Source organism: Oncorhynchus keta, chromosome 4, assembly GCF_023373465.1.
Source record: "Oncorhynchus keta strain PuntledgeMale-10-30-2019 chromosome 4, Oket_V2, whole genome shotgun sequence".
Taxonomy (NCBI): Eukaryota; Metazoa; Chordata; class Actinopteri; order Salmoniformes; family Salmonidae; genus Oncorhynchus; species Oncorhynchus keta.
In genome coordinates, this window is record NC_068424.1 from 44,414,918 (window position 1) to 44,439,329 (window position 24,412).

The 24,412-nt window shown below is 43.4% G+C and overlaps 1 protein-coding gene across 3 annotated transcripts; it reads left to right on the forward strand.

Moving 5' to 3' along the window:
* The first annotated feature begins 685 nt into the window (after positions 1–685).
* On the forward strand, positions 686–24,412 carry LOC118375259 (histone-lysine N-methyltransferase 2D-like). 3 transcript variants are annotated; one of them, XM_035761772.2, is made up of 5 exons: positions 686–4,592; positions 5,081–5,191; positions 5,297–5,360; positions 7,082–7,282; positions 13,199–24,412. In XM_035761772.2, exons 1-5 carry the CDS (start codon positions 4,388–4,390, stop codon positions 14,478–14,480), a joined length of 1,863 nt encoding a protein of 620 aa, XP_035617665.1. In that variant the 5' UTR covers positions 686–4,387; the 3' UTR covers positions 14,481–24,412. The 3 variants fall into 3 exon arrangements, with proteins under 3 accessions (XP_035617665.1, XP_035617674.1, XP_052363100.1); XM_035761781.2 differs by having other exon boundaries at positions 5,126–5,191; XM_052507140.1 differs by lacking the exons at positions 686–4,592; positions 5,081–5,191 and having other exon boundaries at positions 5,297–5,414.

The following is a 24,412-nucleotide window of genomic DNA, read 5'->3' on the forward strand; positions in this document are numbered from 1 at the left end:
AACTCCATTGTGTCCTCCTCACAGAGCGCTAAGAACCTTGGCGTGATCCTGGACAACACCCTGTCGTTCTCAACTAACATCAAGGCGGTGGCCCGTTCCTGTAGGTTCATGCTCTACAACATCCGCAGAGTACGACCCTGCCTCACACAGGAAGCGGCGCAGGTCCTAATCCAGGCACTTGTCATCTCCCGTCTGGATTACTGCAACTCGCTGTTGGCTGGGCTCCCTGCCTGTGCCATTAAACCCCTACAACTCATCCAGAACGCCGCAGCCCGTCTGGTGTTCAACCTTCCCAAGTTCTCTCACGTCACCCCGCTCCTCCGCTCTCTCCACTGGCTTCCAGTTGAAGCTCGCATCCGCTACAAGACCATGGTGCTTGCCTACGGAGCTGTGAGGGGAACGGCACCTCAGTACCTCCAGGCTCTGATCAGGCCCTACACCCAAACAAGGGCACTGCGTTCATCCACCTCTGGCCTGCTCGCCTCCCTACCACTGAGGAAGTACAGTTCCCGCTCAGCCCAGTCAAAACTGTTCGCTGCTCTGGCCCCCAATGGTGGAACAAACTCCCTCACGACGCCAGGACAGCGGAGTCAATCACCACCTTCCGGAGACACCTGAAACCCCACCTCTTTAAGGAATTCCTAGGATAGGATAAGTAATCCTTCTCACCCCCCTTTAAGATTTAGATGCACTATTGTAAAGTGACTGTTCTACTGGATGTCATAAGGTGAATGCACCAATTTGTAAGTCGCTCTGGATAAGAGCGTCTGCTAAATGACTTAAATGTAAATGTAAATGTAGATTGCAAGGAAAGTTCATATAGGTTTGCAAGGGTAGGATTTATCAATTCATCAATGGTTGAGCAGAGCACTCAAATCAAATCAAATCTCTCGAATTATTCAGATTATTGGCAACTTTGACTGTATGTGAGGTAGGCCTATATAGACCTACCTCACAGACAGTAGCCTATATCTTCTGGTTATCCAAATGTTCCCCCTTTAATGTGGATAATGCAAGGTGCTGATAAAACTCATGTTTGATGTCACTTTGGTTTAATCATGCCATGTGTGAACCTGTCCAGCTATTATTTTCTTCTAAGAGGGTGTTCTTCAAGTATCAACATCTAATTCTAGTTAACCCTAATTTGTGTAGTTTGTAGTTTTAACAGGACTACTATAATAATCGTTTAAAATGATTTAATGGTTAGCCTAGATTAATTGGACCAATTGGATGAATTGTTCAAATATAACAGTCCAAAAATCTGGCTTCAAAATAATAATAAAAAAAGACGGGTTATTTTCCCTTTAAATAATAATTTTCCCTTTAAATAACGAATCTCGTCCCTTCGGTTTACTCCAGAGCAGCTCTCGTTCAGTCAGACAACAAGCGCACCTCAAAAGACTTACTACAGGAGATCACACACCTATGGGGATAGCATCCACATTTACTAGGGGTTCCTAATGTTTCGGAAATAACGTGAGTAGGGCTCGTTAAATAATGATCAAGGGGGATGTTTTATTATAGGTTGTCGATGGGCGGGTGGGATGTTCAAATCAGCAAGCGAACCTGGGGAACGTATGATGCAGCAAATGAATTGCGACTATGTTGTTATGCTCAGCGATAGATACAGTATTACTATGCAATGATATTATTAGAATTAATATATATATTTGTGATTTGGCGCAGCATTGTGTCATTGATTAATTATGGAAGAGCGCCTGTTTTAGTCAGGATGATGGAGCGTATCATACACTCAAGTGCATTCTCGGTCAAGTTCCGACTCAGACGAGACTCAGAACGAATATCTGGTTTTGTCACATTTGTCATTGTCAAAATTCCATCATATGTGTGCGTGTCGTAGCTAAACTCGCGCATTTACAAAGCCAAGGGCAGATGTGCCATCATGGGCAACGAGGCCGCCCAAAACTTGTAAAAGATCGAGTGCACTGCGGGATGGTCATGGTCACTCTGTTCTGGGTCTTCAAGGCTACTGTTGCAGTCATGGGCCACCTCCGCTCACGTCACAATTTATTAACGGACTTCACTATTTATGTTTAAAAAGATAGTACAACAGTTGAACTTGAACATCCCTAAATGCTGTCTGACAAAGGATGCACTATAATCAGTGTATAAAGGTGTTCTTTCTAAATAATAATGATTAAAGTCTTTACAAAATCTAAACAAACTTGAAGTAAACTACAGTGTTTCCATAACAACATGTGGAAAGATCTTAAATAGGTTAAATGTATCCATTGATCAAAATTCTTCATGATTTTTTCAAGGGCTCACCTTCTGTCACCCGCCTAACCAACATGCTAGTTAGTGGCTATTGCCTAATAGCTGTCTTGACTGACCATTGCCGGTCTTTAGTTTATAGTGAATTATGTAAGCATGTAGCTGTAGTGTTTTTTTGTAATAGGATTAGTAACAGCAGGTCAGGTAGTCATCACTGAGCTCAAGGTCACTTGTGTAGCCCTAGACTTGAACTTGAACTGAGACAATCTATGTTGATGATGCAGTAATGCAAATATGCCCCTAAACACTTACCCTCCCCAAAAACATTTTACTGCACCGCTGTGCATTCTTCACAGTTTAAGTTATAGTAAAGGTTATCTGAAAAGAAGTTGATATTCAAAAGGTCATGTATGTCACTGAAGGAGTCAGAATGTGGAAACAGTCAGCCATGGTGAGTGAACAGGCAGTTAACCCACTGTTCCTAGGCCGTCATTGAAAATAAGAATTTGTTCTTAACTGACTTGTCTAGTTAAATAAAGGTTTAAAAAAAATATATATATATATATTTGATATGATACTCATCTATGAAATTCAAATGGCCAAGTTGTAGCTAGTTTGAAATTATATGAATCTTTAGGAAATAAAAGGGAAAACAGCAGGCATCACAAATAAACAACAGCAGGCATCACAAATAAACAACAGCAGGCATAACAAATAATCAACAGCAGGCATCACAAATAAACAGCAGCAGGCATCACAAATAAACAGCAGCAGGCATCACAAATAAACAACAGCAGGCATCACAAATAAACAGCAGCAGGCATCACAAATAAACAGCAGCAGGCATCACAAATAAACAACAGCAGGCATCACAAATAAACAGCAGCAGGCATCACAAATAAACAGCAGCAGGCATCACAAATAAACAGCAGCAGGCATCACAAATAAAAATCTTTGGCTCAATTGAATCATGTTTTTTTATGCTATTCTTAAAAATACCGTTTGCAGTGTTATTAGTGCAGAGCTTGCTGTCAGTGACAGGGAAAAACACAGTATGTTGCTGCAGTGTCATCAATGTGTGTGTTCCTGATGGAGTGCATTATATTGCTGAGTCACCTCAAGATTATCTGTGCTTATGCTGATGCAGAGATATTCTGCCCCATATTTCAGTTTGCTCGTGTCCTTTCCTGTAATTTTTTTGCTGCAAATTCAATGTTTACTGCAAATTACCTCATTGTAATTCAACAGATTAACTGAGAATCTATAATCAATTGATGTAAGTCTGACAGAACATGTCAGCTGTATACAGGACTGGTCCTCTTGTGACTGTGGCACTAGACTAGTGACAGCCTTATCAGTAAGTGGCATGATTTAGAGGGACAGATAGACTGTACATTTCACAGAAACATTAGTTGCCATACATTTCCAATTCCACCCACATATTGTAAAAATGTCAGGCTGGGAGAGTAGGCAGAAGGGAATGTACTTTTTTTCTTTAGAGGGACACAAGAATTCTACTGCTGCTGGGGAACTGCAATGAAGTATAAGCCTGAACTGCTGGAGTGATGGGCTTTAGGTGGTTGTGTCTAGGCCCTCTGTAATAAAAAATATGGACCAAAATATTGACCAACTTCCTCTGTAAGCAGAAGCTTCAAACTTTAATTCACAACTTTAAAAATAACATTGTAGTACAAACATTGAGTTATTTTGCTGGCCGGGTTTTACAACCTATCAAGTACCATACAACGGAATTTGAATTAATGAGTCACCGATGAATACCTCACTCCTTGGCCTGTGGAATTTAGCACAGTGTGTCTGTGTTTGTGTTGGTTAAGATGCCCAGTGAAAAAACAGAGGGTGTGTACCCACTGGCCCAGCTCTGCCTGCTGAGATAGATAAAGTTGGCTTTAGCCAGCGGTACGCACGGAAGCTGAGGGTGGGGGGGGTATCTATTCCACACAGGAGGCTCAGATGGCCAGACAAGACCACGCACGCAAGCCCATCAATGCTGCTGAATGGATCAACAGTTGACGTCTGTTAAGTGTGGTGGGGGACCCCCTTCAAGGTTTCATCACTGACAGTACATATGTATGTGCCCATTGCCTATTTAGGACTACGGTACAGATAGAGGGTGAGTGAAGACTGCTGAGAGATGACGGACCTGGAGGCATCGACAGTGGGTGAACCCCCTCCCCCATACATGATCTTCCTCCTGGTTTTCTTCTTCTTCATCACGGGCCTCCTGGGTTTCCTGGTCTGCCACCTTCTGAAGAAGAAGGGCTACCGCTGCAGGACAGGGGAGGAGGAAGATGAAGATGAGGAGGAGTGTGAGCAGAAACTGGGACCAGACAAGAATGGTAAGTATCTACCAAGGAAAACAAGGATCTGTCAGAAAGAGTTTTATATATTGGCTTTGATCTATCCATTGATGTCAGGATCGGGGATATGGCTTGAAGAAGTTAACAAGCGTCCACTATTGATTTTTGAGGCAGATATATATGGTATGTGTGAGGTGTCGGTTTTTATCCAAAGGGCCTTGGCCCTTTCCTAAACAGGAAACAGAGGAACTCTGTTGTACTATTTAGTTTAAGAGGATGTTATTCAGCTTGAATTAAATTCATTCCTATGTCGACATTGGATACTCACAAAGAAGTAATATTTTCCATATTAAATGAAGCCGGCCCATCAGTGGATGCTTTAGTTGAAATAAACTACCTTAAAGGAGCTGTAGAATCGGTTGATTCACACAAACATAAATAAGCTCCTTTTAAAAATGGTTAAAACAGGGTTAAGGTCGACAACATTGAGAATTTCCTTTAATAATCTCGAATGATGACGGAGCAAGCTTGGTGGCAAGCTGCTTCGCCAGACAATCTTTCATGTATTACAGATGATGAAGAAGAGGACCATCAAGACACTGTTGAACAAATCCTGAAGTGCATCATTGAAAATGAAGGTAGTAACTCGAGAAACAACACAATAGATACTAGATTTTATCAATACCTTAGGAATTACACTTTAAAATAAATGTGTATTTTTTGTGTTCTGTTTTGCCTTCTAGCCAACATGGAAGCCTTCAAGGAGATGCTAGGAAAACAGGATATTTGTGAACATCATGATCCTACGTATGTATAGCTAATACCAACTTTTTTGATTTGGTTATGCTATCTATTAGTAATGTAAGTGGATTCACATTCACCTTGTCTTAAAAATATACTGAAAATAAGTACACTTAAAATGTGAACTGTTTTGATTCATAAAATGTAAGCATAGCTTGTTCAAACATTAAGCCTCTTTTAGATATAAAACATTGATTTACATGATGTTTAGTTTATCTGACTGGCATTACTCCATGGTTGTATTATCACCCTTGGTGAAAGTATTTTAGTGTGCAGAGCTAAGGTAAACAAGCACCTTACTTCCTAAGATCACCAACTCTCTCATGTAATACAGTCCTAGTTCCTTTTAGCACTTAAACAAACCAGTCTTTATGTGGTACATAATACATATGGTTCAAATGTAGGTCTTCTGTACTCTGTGTACTATACTACAGGTTTTTCCCTCCTTCTTTAGTGTGTGGAGTTTTCAGAGAGGCCACAATAATGGGTGTACATTTCACTGTGCCTGTAGTATTCAGACTGAGTCTGGATAAAGTGTATTGTGTGTAGCTTGTATTTATCCTGGGACCAGATGGTAGCTTTACAGTGGCGTGCCCAGCCCCTCTGTTCCTGTGTCCCTGTAGACAGCTGTGTATGCAGTCAGTGTCTCTTACCTTGGGCTGCCTGTCCCATAGGGCCACCTGGCTTATTGTTGCCCTGCTGCATCCGCAGCTCTATTATGGGGTCTGATCTTTACTGCTGTGTTCTGAAGCAAAACACCTCTCAACATATTATACTATAACTGTATGCCAACGAAGTGTTGCTCACATCCATATAAAGCATTTGAGGAAGATACAGAACAAGAGAAAACATTTATTCTACTACTACCCACATCCATATAAATAAACAGTGGTGTAAAGTACTCAGTGGTGTAAAGTAAAAACACTAACACTAAACACTAAAGTAGTTTTTTGGGGGTATCTGTACTTTACTATTTATATTTTTTGACAACTTTTACTTTTACTTCACTACATTCCTAAAGAAAATAATTTACATAATTACATTTTAGACTTTTACTCAAGTAGTATTTTACTGGATGACTTCTACGTGAGTTATTTTCTATTAAGGTATCTTTACTTTTAATCAAGTATGACAATTGGATACTTTTTCCACCACTGCATATAAAGCATTCTAGGTTGAGATGATCGAGGGCATTTGAGAGAAACTCCGACCCAGTGATGTGCTGTGATAATATAGCTGTGATATGCTACTAGCGTACTAGAGAAAGGAAAACTGATTTATGCTTTTTAATTAAATCCAGATTCTTATTTGGCACCTCTAGGTTGAGAGTTTTAGTGTTCCTGCCTGTTTGCCAAGCTAGTGCTCAGACTGATAGCAGCCTACAGGGCTGTGGCATTCGTTGGCCACCCATTCGTATTCTTCCCACACTCTCCTCTCTTAGCCAGCTTCAGCACAGCTACAGACACCTCCCCAGGGACGCTGTAGTCCTGATGGGAGGGAGGTCACGGACAGAGGCGGTCAGAGTCTGGAACCAAGGGACTAATAGATCACACTAGAGATTCATATTTCACAGACAGATTCCAATAAATATGCTATAAACCGGCAGCTGCTTCTTGGAAAAGTGTCTTTGGCTTTGGATGTTTTTGCTTAGTCAGGGTTCTATGGTTCAGTGTGTTTGAATGGAAAATACATATGACAGGGTGATTCCTTCTTTGTCTTTCCGAAAGGTTACTGCGCAAAGAGAGCCTGGGGGGTATTCCACCTCATCACCACACCGTGCACTCTGGAGCCCAGCTTGACCACAAGTCCTGCACGCTCTGTGTGCAAGGGCGCTCCAAGAAGGCCCGACGCCGGAGCCGTGTACCTCGGACCATTAAGCCGAGAACGCCGGGAGAGAGGAGAGAGTCCACTGTGTTCGCTGTGGGAAGGTGAGTCACACTGGACTGCTCACTAATATTTGACAACACAAAACATTCATATTTATTTTTTTACAGTCTTAGAAAAAGTGCTCCAATAGGGTTATTCGGCTGTCCTTATAGGAGAACCCTGTCTGGTTCCAGGTAGAACCCTTGTGGGTTCCATGTAGAACCCCCTGTGGAAAGGTTTCTACATGGAATCCAAAAGAGTTCTACCTGGAACCAAAAGGGTTCTAGCTGGAACCAAAAAGGTTTCCTCAAAGGGTTCTCCTATGGGGACAGCCAAAAAAACATCTTAGGTTGAAGATAGCACCCTTTTGGTTCCAGGTAGAACTCTTTTGGGTTCCAAGTAGAACCCCTTCCACAGAGGAGTGTAGAGTGTAGCCAAGTAAGAGTGTGGCCAAGTATACCTAAGTACACTGCTCAAAAAAATAAAGGGAACACTTAAACAACACAATGTAACTCCAAGTCAATCACACTTCTGTGAAATCAAACTGTTCACTTAGGAAGCAACACTGATTGACAATAAATTGCACATGCTGTTGTGCAAATGGAATAGACAACAGGTGGAAATTATAGGCAATTAGCAAGACACCCCCAATAAAGGAGTGGTTCTGCAGGTGGTAACCACAGACCACTTCTCAGTTCCTATGCTTCCTGGCTGATGTTTTGATCACTTTTGAATGCTGGCGGTGCTTTCACTCTAGTGTTAGCATGAGACGGAGTCTACAACCCATACAAGTGGCTCAGGTAGTGCAGCTCATCCAGGATGGAACATCAATGCGAGATGTGGCAAGAAGGTTTGCTGTGTCTGTCAGCGTAGTGTCCAGAGCATGGAGGCGCTACCAGGAGACAGGCAGTACATCAGGAGACGTGGAGGAGGTCGTAGGAGGGCAACAACCCAGCAGCAGGACCGCTACCTCTGCCTTTGTGCAAGGAGGAGCAGGAGGAGCACTGCCAGAGCCCTGCAAAATTACCTCCAGCAGGCCACAAATGTGCATGTGTCTGCTCAAACGGTCAGAAACAGACTCCATGAGGGTGGTATGAGGGCCCGACGTCCACAGGTGGGGGTTGTGCCTACAGCCCAACACCGTACAGGACGTTTGGCATTTGCCAGAGGACACCAAGATTGGCAAATTCGCCACTGGCGCCCTGTGCTCTTCACAGATGAAAGCAGGTTCACACTGAGCACATGTGACAGACGTGACAGTCTGGAGACGCCGTGGAGAACGTTCTGCTGCCTGCAACATCCTCCAGCATGACCGGTTTGGCGGTGGGTCAGTCATGGTGTGGGGTGGCATTTCTTTGGGGGGCCGCACAGCTCTCCATGTGCTCGCCAGAGGTAGCCTGACTGCCATTAGGTACCGAGATGAGATCCTCAGACCCCTTGTGAGACCATATGCTGGTGCGGTTGGCCCTGGGTTCCTCCTAATGCAAGACAATGCTAGACCTCATGTGGCTGGAGTGTGTCAGCAGTTCCTGCAAGAGGAAGGCATTGATGCTATGGACTGTCCCGCCCGTTCCCCAGACCTCAATCCAATTGAGCACATCTGGGACATCATGTCTCGCTCCATCCACCAACGCCACGTTGCACCACAGACTGTCCAGGAGTTGGTGGATGCTTTAGTCCAGGTCTGGGAGGAGATCCCTCAGGAGACCATCCGCCACCTCATCAGGAGCATGCCCAAGCATTGTAGGAAGGTCATATAGGCACGTGGAGGCCACACACACTACTGAGCCTCATTTTGACTTACATCAAAGTTGGATCAGCCTGTAGTGTGGTTTTCCACTTTAATTTTGAGTGTGACTCCAAATCCAGACCTCCATGGGTTGATAAATTTGATTTCCATTGATAATTTTTGTGTGATTTTGTTGTCAGCACATTCAACTATGTAAAGAAAAAAGTATTTAATAAGAATATTTCATTCATTCAGATCTAGGATGTGTTATTTTAGTGTTCCTTTATTTTTTTGAGCAGTGTATAAATAATGTAAAATTACTTATGTTAAGCAAACCAGACAGCCTCATTTTCTTGTTCTTTTAATTTACGGATAAGCTAGGGGCACGCTCCAACACTAAAATATAATTTACAAACAAAGCATGTGCTTAGTGAGTCCACCAGATCAGAAACAGTAGGGATGACCAGGGATGTTCTCTTGATAGGTGTGTGATTTAGGAAATTATTCTGTCCTGCTAAGCGTTCAAATTGCTTTTAGGTGTCAGGGAAAATGTATGGAGTAAAAACTCAATTTTACTTTAGGAATGTAGTGAAGTAAAAGTAGTCAGAAATATAAATAGTAAAGTACAGATACCCCAAAAAACTACTTAAGTAGTACTTTCAAGTACTTTTACACCACTGAAACTACTTTCATATATACTTCAATTTTTTTTAAACTGCTACCAGGCTATCTTCAGATGAGTCTTGTGAGCATATTAGAGCAAAACAACCGACATGTACAATATATACACAAAAGTATGTGGACACCCCTTGAAATGAGTGAATTTAACTATTTCAGCCACACCCGCTGCTGACAGGTGTATAAAATTGAGCACACAGAAATGCAATCTCCATAGATAAACATTGACAGTAGAATGACCTTATTTCAGCCACACCCGCTGCTGACAGGTGTATAAAATTGAGCACACAGCAATGCAATCTCCATAGACCAACATTGACAGTAGAATGACCTTAAGGAAGAGCTCACTGACTTTCAACGTGGCACCGTCACAGGATGCCACCTTTCCAACAAGTCAATTCATCAGATTTCTGCCCTGCTAAAGCTGCCCCGGTCAACTGTAAGTGCTGTCATAGTGAAGTGAAAATGTCTAGGATCAACAACGGCTCAGCCGCAAAGTGGTAGGTCACACAAACTCACAGAACGGGACCGCCAAGTGCTATTGCGCTTAAATAGGTTAAATAGAGAGTAAAAATCATCTGTCCTCGGTTGCAACACTCACTACCGAGTTCCAAACGGCCTCTTGAACAGTGGTGGGAAAAGTATCCAATTGTCATACTTGAGTAAAAGTACCTAAATAGAAAATGACTCAAGTAAAAGTGAAAGTCATCGAGTAAAATACTACTTGAGTAAAAGTCTAAAAGTATTTTGTTTTAAATGTATTTAAGTATCAAAAGTAAATGTAATTGCTATAATATACTTAAGAATCATTGCATTTGCATTTGGAAAGTATTCAGACCCTTTGACATTTTCCCCATTTTGTTATGTTACAGCCTTGTTTTAAAATGGATTCAATTGTTTTTTCCTCATAAATCTACACACAATACCCCATAATGACAAAGCAAAAAAGTTTGACGTTTTTGCAAATGTATTAAAAAAAAACTGAAATATATTTAGTACTTTGTTGAAGCACCTTTGCCAGCAATTACAACCTCAAGTCTTATTGGGTATGACGCTACACGCTTGGCAAACCTGTATTTGGGGAGTTTCTCCCATTCTTCTCTGCAGGTCCTCTCAAGCTCTGTCAGGTTGGATGGGAAGTGTCGCTGCACAGCTATTTTCAGGTCTCTCCAGAGATGTTTGATCGGGTTCAAGTCCGGGCCACACCCTGGCCACTCAAGGGCTTTTAGAGACTTGTTCCGAAGCCACTACTGCGTTGTCTTGGCTGTGTGCATAAGGTTGTTGTCCTGTTGGAAGGTGAACCTTTGCCCCAGTCTGAGGTCCTGAGTGCTCTGGAGCAGGTTTTCATCAAGGATCTCTAAGTACTTTGCTCTGTTCATCTTTCCCACGATCCTGTTCCCTACAGCATGATGCTGTCACCACCATGCTTCACCGTAGGGATGGTGCCAGGTTTCCTCCAGATGTGACACTTGGTATTCAGGCCAAAGAGTTCAATCTTGGTTTCATCAAACCAGAGAAACTTGTTTCTTCATGGTCTGAGAGTCCTTTAGGTGCCTTTTGGCAAATTCCAAGTGGGCTGCCATGCGCCTTTTAATGAGGAGTGGTTTTCGTCTGACCATACATGTCTGATTGGTGGAGTGTTGTAGAGATGGCTGTCCTTCTGGAAGGTTCTCCCATCTCCACAGAGGAATTCTGGAGTTCTGTTAGAGTCAGGTTATTGGTCACCTCCCTGACCAAGGCCCTTCTCCCCCGAATACTTAGTTTGGCCGGGCAGCCAGCTCTAGGAAAAGTCTTGGTGGTTCCAAACGTCTTCTATTTATGAATGATGTAGGCCACTCTGTTCTTGGGGTCCTTCAATGCTACAGACATCATTTGGTACCCTTCCCCAGATCTGTGCCTAAAAACAATCCTGTTTCGGAGCTCTACGGACAATTCGTTTGACCTCATTGCTTGGTTTTTGCTCTAACATACACTGTCAACTGTGGGACCATATATAGACAGGTGTGTGCCTTTCCAAATCATGTCCAATTAATTGAATTTACCACATGTGCACTCCAATCAAGTTGTAAAAACATCTCAAGGAGGATCAATGAAAACAGGATTCACCTAAGCTCAAATTTGAGTCTCATAGCAAAACGGTCTTATATAAATAAGGTATTTCTGTTTAAAAATGATAATACATTTGCAACAATTTCTAAAAACCTTTTGCTTTGTCATTATGAGGTACCATGTGTACATTGATGAGGAAAAACGTGTATTTAATACATTTTAGAATAATACTGTAATGTAACAAAATATGGTAAAAGGGAAGGGGTCTGAATACTTTCTGAATGCACTGTAATTGACAAACAAATCATTTGTGTTTAGTTAGTCCATCAAATCAGAGGCTGGAGAGATGACCAGGGATATTATCTTGATAAGTGTGTGAATTGGACCATTTTCCTGTCCTGCTAAGCTTTCAAATTGTAACTAGTACTTTTGGGTGTCAGGGAAAATGTATGGAGTAAAAAGTACATTATTTTCCTTAGGAATGTAGTGAAGTCAAAGTTGTCAAAAATATAAATAGTAAAGTACAGATAACCAAAAAAAACGACTTAAGTAGTACTTTAAAGTAATTTTACTGAAGTACTTTAGATCACTGCTCTGGAAGCAACATCAGCACAAGAACTGTTCATCGGGAGCTTCAGGAAATAGTTTTCCATGGCCTAGCAGCCGAACACAAGCCTAAGATCACCATGTGCAATGCCAAACATAGGCTGGAGTGGTGTAGAGCTCGCCGTAAAATTTGTAAAGTTTGTCAAGTTTGGTGGAGGAGGAATAATGGTCTGGGGCTTTAGTTCCAGTGAAGGGAAATCTTAACGCTACAGAATAAAATGACATTCTAGATGATTCTGTGCTTCCAACTTTGTGGAAACAGTTTGGGGAAGGCCCTTTCCTCTTTTAGCATGACAATGTCCCCATGTACAAAGCGAGGTCCATCCAAAAATGTTTTGACGAGATTGGTGTGGAAGAACTTGACTAGTCTGCACAGAGCCCTGACCTCAACCCCATCAAACACCTTTGGGATGAATTGGAATGCCGACTGCAAGCCATCAGTGCCCGACCTCACCAATGCTCTTGTGGCTGAATGGAAGCAAGTCAGCAATGTTACTACATCTCATGGAAAGCCTTCCCAGAAGAGTGGAGGCTGTTATAGCAGCAAAGGGTGACCAACTCCATATTAATGCCTATGATTTTAGAATGAGATGTTAGACTAGCAGGACCAGGTGTCCACATACCTTTGGTCATGTAGTGTATGTGTTCGAAAATACCGATTTCCGGGATGTGTCCTGGTCTGATAGACACCGATCTGCCACCTTCCACCGCAGATGCTGATATCTCTAGCTTAAACTGACAGATTTTGATGTTTTTGTTTTTATTGTGCTCATTTGACTCTAGGGGGTTTAGGATTTAGGATTATGAGGATTCAGAGGCCTTTGTGTTTGTGTTTAAGTACTTTACATGTGTACAGTTATGCTATGTAATGTCCTTATCGTAGTGATGTACTTAATAGAGGTCCGTATACCTACAGGTTCCGAGTCACCCACATGGACAAAAAGGATCAGGGGTCTGGCGACCAGTTAGACCAATCAGAGGCTCTGGATAGTGAGAAGGGGGATGAGGACGACCCCCAGAGGAAGGAGGGGTACAACCTGCGGAGCATGTTCAAAGACGTCAAAACGGACAGCACCAACGGTGTGGTTCCCATCGTGGCCAAGCGGAAGAAGAGTCTGGTTCTGTTCTCCCCACGCAGAGGTAGTGATCCAGTGGGGGCCAAAGTGCCACTGAGCCAGCCCATGGTAGAAGAGGAACCCCTCTTCACTGCTCCAGTGCAGACCTCCAGCCCTGTGAAGATCCTGTCGTCCCAGCCCAGCCTGGACTCTGGTGCACCTGACGACACTGAGATGGCTCCTGTTAAAATGTACCCTACTAGGGTCACTTTTGTAGTGTCCCCCACAGAGAGTCCCGTACCAGTCTCTCCCAACATGAGTCCAAGAGGCATCTCCCCTCTAACACCCCCAATGCAAGATTCCCCCACCACCACCCCAGTACAAGTCACCCCCATGACCCCTGAGATATTACCCCTTACCCAAGGTTCGTATAATAACCCTAGTCTTAGCGCCTTAAATGTCTCTCTTACCCCTACCCCTGTACAAGCCTCTCCAACCACTAACCTCTTGAATGTCTCACCTGACCTGTCCTCCAGAAATGTGTCCCCCTCCCTTACTCATTTAAATATTTCTCGTACCCCTTTCCCCATACAAGTCTCCCCTGGCCAGTCGTCCAGAAAAGTGTTTCCTTCCTCTAGCCCGTTAAATGTCTCTCCTGCCCCTACCCCCTTAATGGTGTCCCCCACCACTCTACCCCGCAGCATTCTAAAGAATACTACTACTTTTGTCAAGGTGGACGAAACCTCACCCACCACGAAAGGGCCAGAGGACAAGTTTGAGAGCCTTGCTACTGTCAGGGCTGACAAAGTTTCTCCCACTGCTGTTCCTGTGAAAGTCTCCCCCACCACGGCTTCCATGAAAGTCTCCCCCACCAGCGGAGGCCCTTTAGAGGACAAGCTGGAGGTGGGGAGTGTTACCATAGTCAAAGCCAGCCCGGACAGTCAGATGGAGTTCTATGTGGTGCGTACGGCTGAGTTAATGAAGGAGGAGGAAGAGGAGGACCCTGCTGTGGCTCAGAGCACCCCAGAGAAAGGGAAGGATGATGAGGTGGAGATGGAGGACATACAGGACTGTCGGGTCAGCCAAGAGGAGGGTGTGTCTCTGGAGGAGAAGAGATCAGTGCACAGTCAGCACAAGTGGTGAAAGAGAGAGAGAGAAAGAGAGGATAGAGAGAGGACACGCTGGGATGGGGGAGGGGGAAAGACTGGCCACACCCAACTGTGACAAACGGATATATTGCAATACTACGGAGGTAAACCGAACCAGGCCATGCCAAAACTGAACTATACGAGACTGAGACAGGCTGTCTGGAACCAACTAGACATTGACATGGCTTTAAAACGGCGGGGGCGTACCAGCAAGGCTGTGATTTATTCATTGATATAGACAAGTTGTGGTTAGCTAAGCACTGGCACCTTATATCCAGATGTATTGATCTTAAAGGCTTGCATAATGTGGCTAACAGCACTGCTACAGTACTACTTCTATTATCAACAGACAGTGCAAGCCCAGGCCTCCATCTACAAGTGCACTTTTTTTGAAAACACTGCTCACAGACTGCATTTTACAGCAATCAACTTTAACCCCAACAACAATCAACTACACCACAGTGTAAATCGACCAACAGCAAATAACGGGTAATATCTGTGTATTCGAATTTATTGTCAGTCCGATCTCTAACTCTTCTACATCAGCGGGGGCTACTGAGGGGAGGACGGATCATAGTAATGGATGGAATGGAATAAATGGAATGGTATCAAACATGTGGTTTCCATGTGTTTTATAACATTCCATGTACTCCATTCCAGCCATTATTATGAGCCGACCTCCCCTCAGCAGCCTCCACTGTTCTATAGAGTTGAAGTCGGAAGTTCACATACACGTTAGCCAAATACATTTAAACTCAGTTTTTCACATTTCCCTGACATTTAATCCTAGTAAAAGTTCACTGTCTTAGATGAGTTAGCATCACCACTTTATTTTAAGAATGTGAAATGTCAGAATAATAGTAGAGAGAATGATTTATTTAAGCTTTTATTTCTTTCATCACATTCCCAGTGGGTCAGAAGTTTACATACACTCAATTAGTATTTGGTAGCATTGCCTTTAAATTGTTTAACTTGGGTCAAACGTTTTGGGTAGCCTTCCACAAGCTTCCCACAATAAGTTGGGTGAATTTTGACCCATTCCTCCTGACAGAGCTGGTGTAACTGAGTCAGGTTTGTACGGCCTCCTTGCTCACACATGCTTTTTCAGTTCTGCCCACAAATTTTCTATGGGATTGAGGTCAGGGCTTTGTGATGGCCACCCCAATACCTTGACTTTGTTGTTCTTAAACCATTTTGCCACAACTTTGGAAGTATGCTTGGGGTCATTGTCCATTTGGAAAGCCCATTTGCGACCAAACTTTAACTTCCCGAATGATGTCTGGAGATGTTGCTTCACCAGTCCCTCTTGCATCAAAGCACGCCACAACATGATGCTGCCACCCCCGTGCTTCACGGTTGGGATGGTGTTCTTCGTCTTGCAAGACTACCCATTTTTTCTCCAAACATAACAATGGTCATTATGGCCAAACAGTTATATTTTTGTTTCATCAGTCCAGAGGACATTTCTACAAAATGTAGGATCTTTGTCCCCATGTGCAGTTGCAAACCGTAGCCTGGATATTTATGGCAGTTCGGAGCAGTGGCTTCTTCCTTGCTGAGTGGCCTTTCAGGTTATGTCGATATAGGACTCGTTTTTACTATGGATATAGATACTTCTGTGCCGGTTTCCTCCAGCATCTTCACAAGGTCCTTTGCTGTTGTTCTGGGATTGATTTGCACTTCTCACACCAAAGTACGTTCATCTGTAGGAGACAGAATGCATCTCCTTCCTGAGCGGTATGACGGCTGCATGGTCTCATGGTATTTATACTTGCATACTATTGTTTGTACAGATTAACGTGGTACCTTCAGGCGTTTGGAAATTGCTCCCGAGGATGAACCAGACTTTTGGAGGTCAACATTTGTTTTCTGAGGTCCTGGCTGATTTCTTTTAATTTTCCCATGATGTCAAGCAAAGAGGCACTGAGTTTGAAGGTAGACCATGAAATATATCCACAGGTACACCTCCAATTAACTCAAATGATGTCAATTAGGCTATCAGAAGCTTCTAAAGCCATCACACCATTTTATGGAATTTTCCAAGCTGTTTAAAGGCACAGTCAACTTAGTGTATGTAAACGTCTGATTCACTGGAATTGTGATACAGTTAATTATAAGTGAAATAATCTGTCTGTAAACAATTTTTTGAATAATTTGCTGTGTCATGCACAAAGTAGATGTCCTAACCGACTTGCCAAAACTATATAGTTTGTTAACAAGAAATTTGTGGAGTGGTTGAAAAATGAGTTCTCATGACTCCAACCTAAGTGTATGCAAACTTGCGACTTCAACTGTATATACCATACTATGGAATTAGAGCCAGAAACTGCCTATGAGTAACTCCAGGTTCCCTTTCAGTTGGTCACTCGGTATTACATACTATGAGGAGTCACCTGAAGAAAACTAAAAACACGCCCAACGGGCCAATAAATGCAAAGTCCCCCCTCAGAAGCCCCAACTTTCCTAGCCATAACACCTGGGCTCGCATTAATTTCCTCAATTCTCCGCTCTTCAGCTCGCCTGAAGGAGAACTTGTCACTCGATTTACAAGCACACAAAGATTACTGGTTTCGGCTCTGTACTCGTCCCCCAAGATTTTGCGAGTTATGGGTCTTGGTATCGGTTTTTGTGTTAGCTAAAAGCTCATTACTTTCTGCTCTGCTTGTGTAGCTAATGCTTCGTTGCTTGAATAGGTTTTGTGTTTGCAAAACGCCGACTACCTCTGCTGTGCTTGTGTAGCAAGTGCTTCCTTGCTTAAGTAAGATGGTCAAAAAGGCTAACCTGCTGGATTTGAACCTCCGACCATGGCCTAGGGCATATGATTTCACAATGAAATTGAAAGATACTCACAAGTGCTGTCCTGTTTGCCTGGGGTGGAAACATACACTCAGGCTGCCTTGGCATGGACTAGTTCGTGTGACCGGTGTCACCGGCTGAATTTAGACTGAATTTAGACTCTATTGTATGTTGACTTCTTAGATTGGGGTTACTGAAGAAGTCTCTTTCTTAAAAAAAATAATAATAATTATGGCGGCCTGAGAGAGAGGGGCTGTTTTGTGGTTGGAATTGTTACCCTCCGTCATGCAGGGGCCTGGGGTTCAATTCCCCGATGGGCAACCCAGCCAAGCTATGGGCTAGTTGGCTGGGTTCTCTTCTTCCCTGAAGGGCAACCGCATTCTGGAAAGGATGTGGTGTCTCTGACTGGTTCTGGGGGGTTTTCAGAGAAGGAGGTGGATGAGCTATCTCAGGCAGCTTCATGTTTCTACCACGGATGTCACGTTGAGCTGCAGAGCAGTGGCCGGCGGTATGGCTCTCCTTCGCAACGGAGGTAGCCCAGGTTGGGGAAAGTTTTACCACCTGTGATGACTGCGATAAAGTGTCACTTGACACTCTTTACGTTTTTTGACTTGAAATAACTCACATTCAGCCAAGTTGCATGAAATGTGGAACTGTTTTAGAGGGGGCACGTTTCGCTTTCATGCTAGTGTGGAACGCTAGTTAGCCACCTGGCCTCTGAGGCAAACAGAGAGGCTAATCCTTGTCCTTTGCTCCCAAATAGAGCACGGCTTGCATGCTAGTTGGTCATAAATAACCTATCGGAGCCAGGAGAATGAGTTTTGGGAAAGCCAATTTCGCCGAAGGAGTGTTTGGCTCAGCAATGGAGTCCATGCAGTCCCGTTCCTAGAAGAAGCAAAAGCAGGAAGTAGAAGTGCTTTCCTGCTGGGAAAAAGCATGTGAACGCCCGTCCAACTCTATGACTAGAAGACTCGGTTATGATATCTGGACCCCGATCTTTTTCATATGCAGGGCCTCGATGTCATGCACCACTGAAAATGACAAACAAGGGCACTTTCTTTTGTTTGTCAATGGTGACGTTGTGCATTTGCATTTTGGTAATTTGGTGGACGCTCTTATCCAGAGCAACTTGCAGTAATGAGTGCAATACTTCTACCCAAGGGTCTATGGTGTCCAAGGGTATCAAAAGTATGGTATCACCCATATGTGAGCATAAATCAGGCTCTTCAGTCAGACACAAGGTTGTCGGGAGTGGTGGCTGTGAGAGGACATGACAAAATAACCACATTATCCGAGTCCTCAAGGTGGTGCTCCGCCCCTGCAGATGACAATGTATGGGAGGTTGGCCGTGTGCTCCGCCCAGTGGTGGGCTGGTGAGGCGTCACCATGGATGTGTCCTAGCACCTGTTTTGAGAGAGGATATTTCCTCACTTTTTTGGAAGTGGTCTATTCGGTTGGTTCTCGTGTGAGAAGTACAGAGCGGTTGGTATAGCCGGTATTCCCAAGTTCCTAAGAGCAATGGAACGCTGCATCAAATCCTGGACTTGTGTGGTTTGGACAAGCACCTTAAGGTGTACAAGTTCAAAATACTCACGCTTCTGCGGCTACTAGAGTCGAGGCTTCACCGGGATTGGTTCACGTAGCTACTCGTCTGGATGCATCTCGCCATTGCCATCAGTTGCTGAAGATATCCCCATCGTGCCTGAGGGTGTTAACTCCTTAGAGAACCCTGCGACTGTTGTTGCCATTGGCTGGGTAGTGTCCTGCAGGGTGATCACGACAGACGCATCCTCACTGGGATGACAAGCGCTGTGTGTGGGCTACTCGGAAAGTGGGATTTGGTCGATAGCGCTAAGGGCGCTGCATATCAATTACCTGGAGCTACTGGCTGTTTTGCTGGCACTGAGGCGCTTTCTTCCGATATTGGCGGGCCAGCATGTGTTGGTAAGTTCTGACAACACTCTCTCTCTCTTGAACCTGGCTCATTATCTGCTCATAGGGAGTAATGGGCATTTCCTGTTGCTCAGGGTGACATGCCTTCCAGATCTCTCAACGTGGGTGTGGATCTACTTTCCAGGGTGGGTCCTCTCTCAATGGAGTGGAAACTTCACCACTCGGTGGTTGCCCAGATATGGGATCTGTTCGGCAAGGCCGACGTAGATCTTTACACATTGTGAGAAAACCACTCATTGTTGCTTGTTCTTCTCAATAAAGGATCTGGGGAATGAATACTTTGGCACATCAGTGGCCTCAGGTTTGGCTTTATGCTTTTCCTCCGGTGGACCTCATTCAGGCCACCTTGAAAGGGTCTGTCAGGAGTGTCTGTTGTTGATTCTGGGGGCCAGACAACCCTGGTTCCCATCATCCACCTGTTAGGCGGGGACCTGTGGAGAGTTCCGTGTTGTCGGTATCTGTTGTCCCAGGTGCACGATATGTTTGGTATACACAACTGTAGATATGAAATATGTGGGTTTGGCCCCTGAAAGGCTGAAATTGGCGGCTAGGGGTTTATACCCTCAAACTTGATTATGACTTTACAGTCGGGCACGAGCTTCCTCTAACGTCTAAGTTGTTTGAGAGTTGGTGTAAGATTAAAGGATTTTCTCCTTTACAGAGCTTTGGTGGACATGTTGGTGTTCTTGCAAGAGCTTTATGAGCAGGGCATTTCTTTTCTACACTATAAGTTTGTGGCAGCCATCTTAGCGTGTAGGGATTGATGGCTCTACCCCGGGGTTTCATCCTCTGGTGGTGCGGTTCCTGAAAAGCGTGCGTCGGCTCAGACCAGTGTCTAAGTCTATGGCACCGACCTGGGACCTGGATTTGGTCCTGGACACATTGTGTGAGCCTCTTTTTGAACCATTGGAGTCTGTGGACCTGAAGGTCCTTTCCTACAAGACTGTCCTGCCTAAGGCCTTGGCGGCAAAGTGCGTCGGGGCGATCTCCACACGCTATCAGTACACCCTTCCTGTTTGGAGTTTGTGCCTGCAAGGTGGTGTTACGTCCTAATGCATCTTTTGCTCCTAACGGTTAACCCTAATTCCTACAGATTTTCAGCTGTTCCCTGTCTCAACTCCTCCGTTTGCTTCCAGCGAACAAAGGAAGTTGCATGGCCTGTGTCTGGTGCGTGCTTTACGCACATACAGTATATGGATAGGATCAAGGATATCCATGTTTGTGACCAGTTTTTTGTCTATTTCGCTAATCCAGCTTGGGGTAGGTTGCTTTCATCTTTCTCATTGGATTGTGGAGGCTATCTAATTGGCATGTACAGCAAAAGACAAGGGTTACCTAGCGGTGTGCATCCTCACTCCGTTATGGGTGTGGCTGTGTCTTGGGCATTGTTCAGGGGAATTATGATTCTTGACATCTGCGCTGCAGCGAGTTGGGGTTCCCCACAGGCCTTTGTGAGGTTTTATCTCTTGGACATAACTGCTCCCAGTGTGATTCATAGTGTTCTTATGGCTGGGTCCGGGAGTTAGACAGAGCGCAGATTGTGCATTTACCTGGCTTGCTACAGTTTTCTTGTGGGTTTGAGCCTTGGACTGCCGTGGTTCGTTGATGAGGCGGCACACAAATGCTAATGTTCAAGTCACAGCAGATGCCCTGTTGGTTTGGACTTGCGGCTCCTTGTGTGAGTTCTGGCATTCCAGACTCCTTGGGTCTCTGTGGGAGCCTTTTTGGAACCAGTAGGGTCTACGGACTTGGGCCGCCGTGGTCGATGTTAGGCAGCGTTTTGTCCGGGTTACCACAGTTTTCCTGTGGATTTGAGCCTTGGGCTGCCAAATGCAGTTGTCAGCGGCAGGTAGAATTAGTGGTTCGAGCGTTGAGCCAGTAACCAAAAGGTAGTTTGGTCGAATACCCAACCCTGTAAAACAACACATTTCACTGCACCTATCCGGTGTACAGTACGTGACAATAAAACATATATTTTTTAGGGTTACCACAATTCCCTGTAGATTTGAGCCTTGGGCTCTGGTCAATGCTATGCAGTGCGCGTGTGCGCTTTACCAAGTCACGACAGATGTTCTGTTGTTTTGGACTTGCAGTGCCTTGTACAAGTTATGACATTTCAGGCTCGTAAGGTAAATAAGTATTGTTCTTGGAACCGTGGGGTCTATGCAGTGGCAGCATGTCAGTGCGCATAACCAAGTTGCAGCAGGTTCTGGTTATCTATATGGGGCTCTGACAGTTCAGGCCTCATGAGGCTCTGACAGGTCATGCCTCTCAGATAAGTGTTAGGGAAAAATATGGCTTCTATAACCCCTTTCTGGAGCCTGTGGAACCTTGGTGCTTGGGCTGCCGTGGGCCTCCTAGTTTGGTACCCCCTGAGCCGGCTTTTGGTATGATTGTATGTCCCCATAGTATGTTATGCCGAGTGACCGACTGAAGGGGAATGTACAGTTATGAATATAACTAATGTTCCCTAAAGGAAGGAACGAGGTATAACATATTTTGGCCCTGTGCTGTCAGGGTGATTGGGCTCGCTGTAGTGGTACTGATTTGAGGAAATTAATGCAAGCCCCGGTGTTATAGCCAGGAAGGCGGGGCTCCCGAGAGTGGACTCTGTATTCATTGGCCCGTTGGGTGTTTTTAGTTTGCTTCAGGTGTGATTGGTCGTCGACTCGCCATAGTATGCGAGTATGTTTTTACTTTAGTTTATTTAGTAAATATTTTCTTAACTCTATTTTCTTAAAACTGCATTGTTGGTTAAGGACTTGTAAGTAAGCATCACGGTAAGGTGACCTCACTAAACCTGTTGTATTCAGCGCATGTGACAAATAAAATGTCATTTTATTTGTATGTTATACCTCATTCCCTCCTTCAGGGAACAGTAGTTATATTCATAAATGTATGTTTTTTTCTAGCCATCTGAAATAAATAGTCCTTAAACAACTATATCAAATACTCAATCATATTTGAGTCTGAATAGTGCTATTAGCTAATGACTTTTAGAATAAAATGTTAAGGTACTGGAACATATTATTATTGTTGTTTATTTGTTTACTTGGAAGCATACAGGAGCAGCGTACAATCCGAAGTAATATTCTGATCCTATTTTAGAAATTATATAGAAATCATAGGCCAGCACTGTAGTTGATAAAAACACATCATTAGGATGCTAGTTTATTTATTGTGATTCACAGTATTCATTTGTTTGGAAGTAATTTGTTTACTGTCAGGGTGACCTCACTATTCCCACTGGGCTACATACTCTTTGGCAAAGAAAACACTCAGATGCTAATAGTTAGAAAAAATATATATATATTTTCAGGGGTGTATTTACAAGGAACGTAGTAGAAGCAAAAGGGCCGAAACATGGAGGGACCTACCTGATTTTGTCCAATGAGAAAGGTTTGTTTTTGTTTTCCGTTGCAAAGCATTTTGCTACGGTGTGCACTAATGAATATCCCCCAGATCTGTAGTAGTGAACAGTGTTTCCCTCTATTGTATACACACAGCACACATCTCACCTCTTCTCGCTCATCGATTCACATTTCTTCTCACTATACTTCATCATTTTAACAAAATGCCAATGTGATTTTTAGGCTATTTACACAGACAGCCAAATTCAGATCTTTTGCCCAATTATGTGAAAAAGATCTGATTGGTCAAAAGGCAAATTAGTGGCAAAAGATCAGAATTGGGCTGCCTGTGTAAACGCAGCCTTGATGTGAAACATATTCTATGTCAAGAAGGCATCAAGGCTGTGTAATTCTTTTTGCACAACATATGTCTTTATTGTTATGCAGAGAATACGGTTTTAGCCATGCGATGACAATATTCCTGAGCTTTACTTGACTTTATGGAAATAATGTGCACTGTTGAATACCAGTTTATTTCATCTAGATTTGCTTCCTTAATGTCAACAGGGATGTAATTGAATATTCGTTGAAAGTGACGACATCTGTGTCAATTTACTACAAATGCATTGCACTTGGAAAGTGTAAGGTTTTGATGTGACTAAATCCTTAATTGAATACTTGTTTTGAATAAAATGTATGATTTTTGTTTTGTCAAGGAAGCAAATGACAGGTTAAATGACTGTGATCCACTTCAGAATGTAAAGGGTTGATCAGATTTGAATGGGATTGTTTGTGTAGCCTTGTAGAGATAGTATAAACATTTAAAATGATAATACGCAATAAAGAACAGCTAACATAACAGCGCTTAAATGCATTAGATATACTGTTTACTTTCATATATACATCAGTGGTGTGAGATGGTCAAAAAATGAAGAGCTTACTATATACTGTATGCCACAGGCATAAATGTTTCACCAGCAAATAGTACTGTCACTACACATGTGAATGGTAATATGGTTACAGCTCCACCAAGCACAGAATATGACTGATTTCAATTAAGATTTAATGTTTTCAAATGAACTGGTAAACAAAAGCACACTAATCAAAGCAATATTTGTGTTACCTACATTTGGTCCCTTCTGCTGTTTATGGCTGCTACATGTATTACCAGTTCACAGCAATTACCTAACTCCTCAAGTAGTCTCACTCTGTGTCCATTGAGTTTAAACTATATCTAAATGTGTTTGTAGCGGCCTTAGAACCATATATTGCATGTGTCTTAATTGACAGAAGCTGTAAAAACACAAGGTAAACATACATGTACAGAACCAGTTTGAACACACCTACTCATTCAAGGGTTGTTCTTTATTTTTACAATTTTCTACATTGTAGAATAATAGTGAAGACATCAAAACTATGAAATAACACAGATGGAATCATGTAGTAACCAAAAAAGTGTTAAACAAATCAAAATATATTTTATATTTGTCACGCCCTGGTCGAAGTATTTTGTGTTTTTCTTTATGTATTTGGTCAGGCCAGGGTGTGACATGGGGTTTTTGTATGTGGTGTGTAGCTTAGTGGGATTGTAGCTTAGTGGGGTGTTCTAGAAGAGTCTATGGCTGTCTGAAGTGGTTCTCAATCAGAGGCAGGTGTTTATCGTTGTCTCTGATTGGGAACCATATTTAGGCAGCCATATTCTTTGGTTGTATTGTGGGTGATTGTCCTTAGTGTCCTTGTTCGATGTTAGTTGACACAAGTATAGGCTGTTTTCGGTTATTGTTTTGTAGTGTTTACGTTTGTTTAAATAAACATGGATCGCAATCGA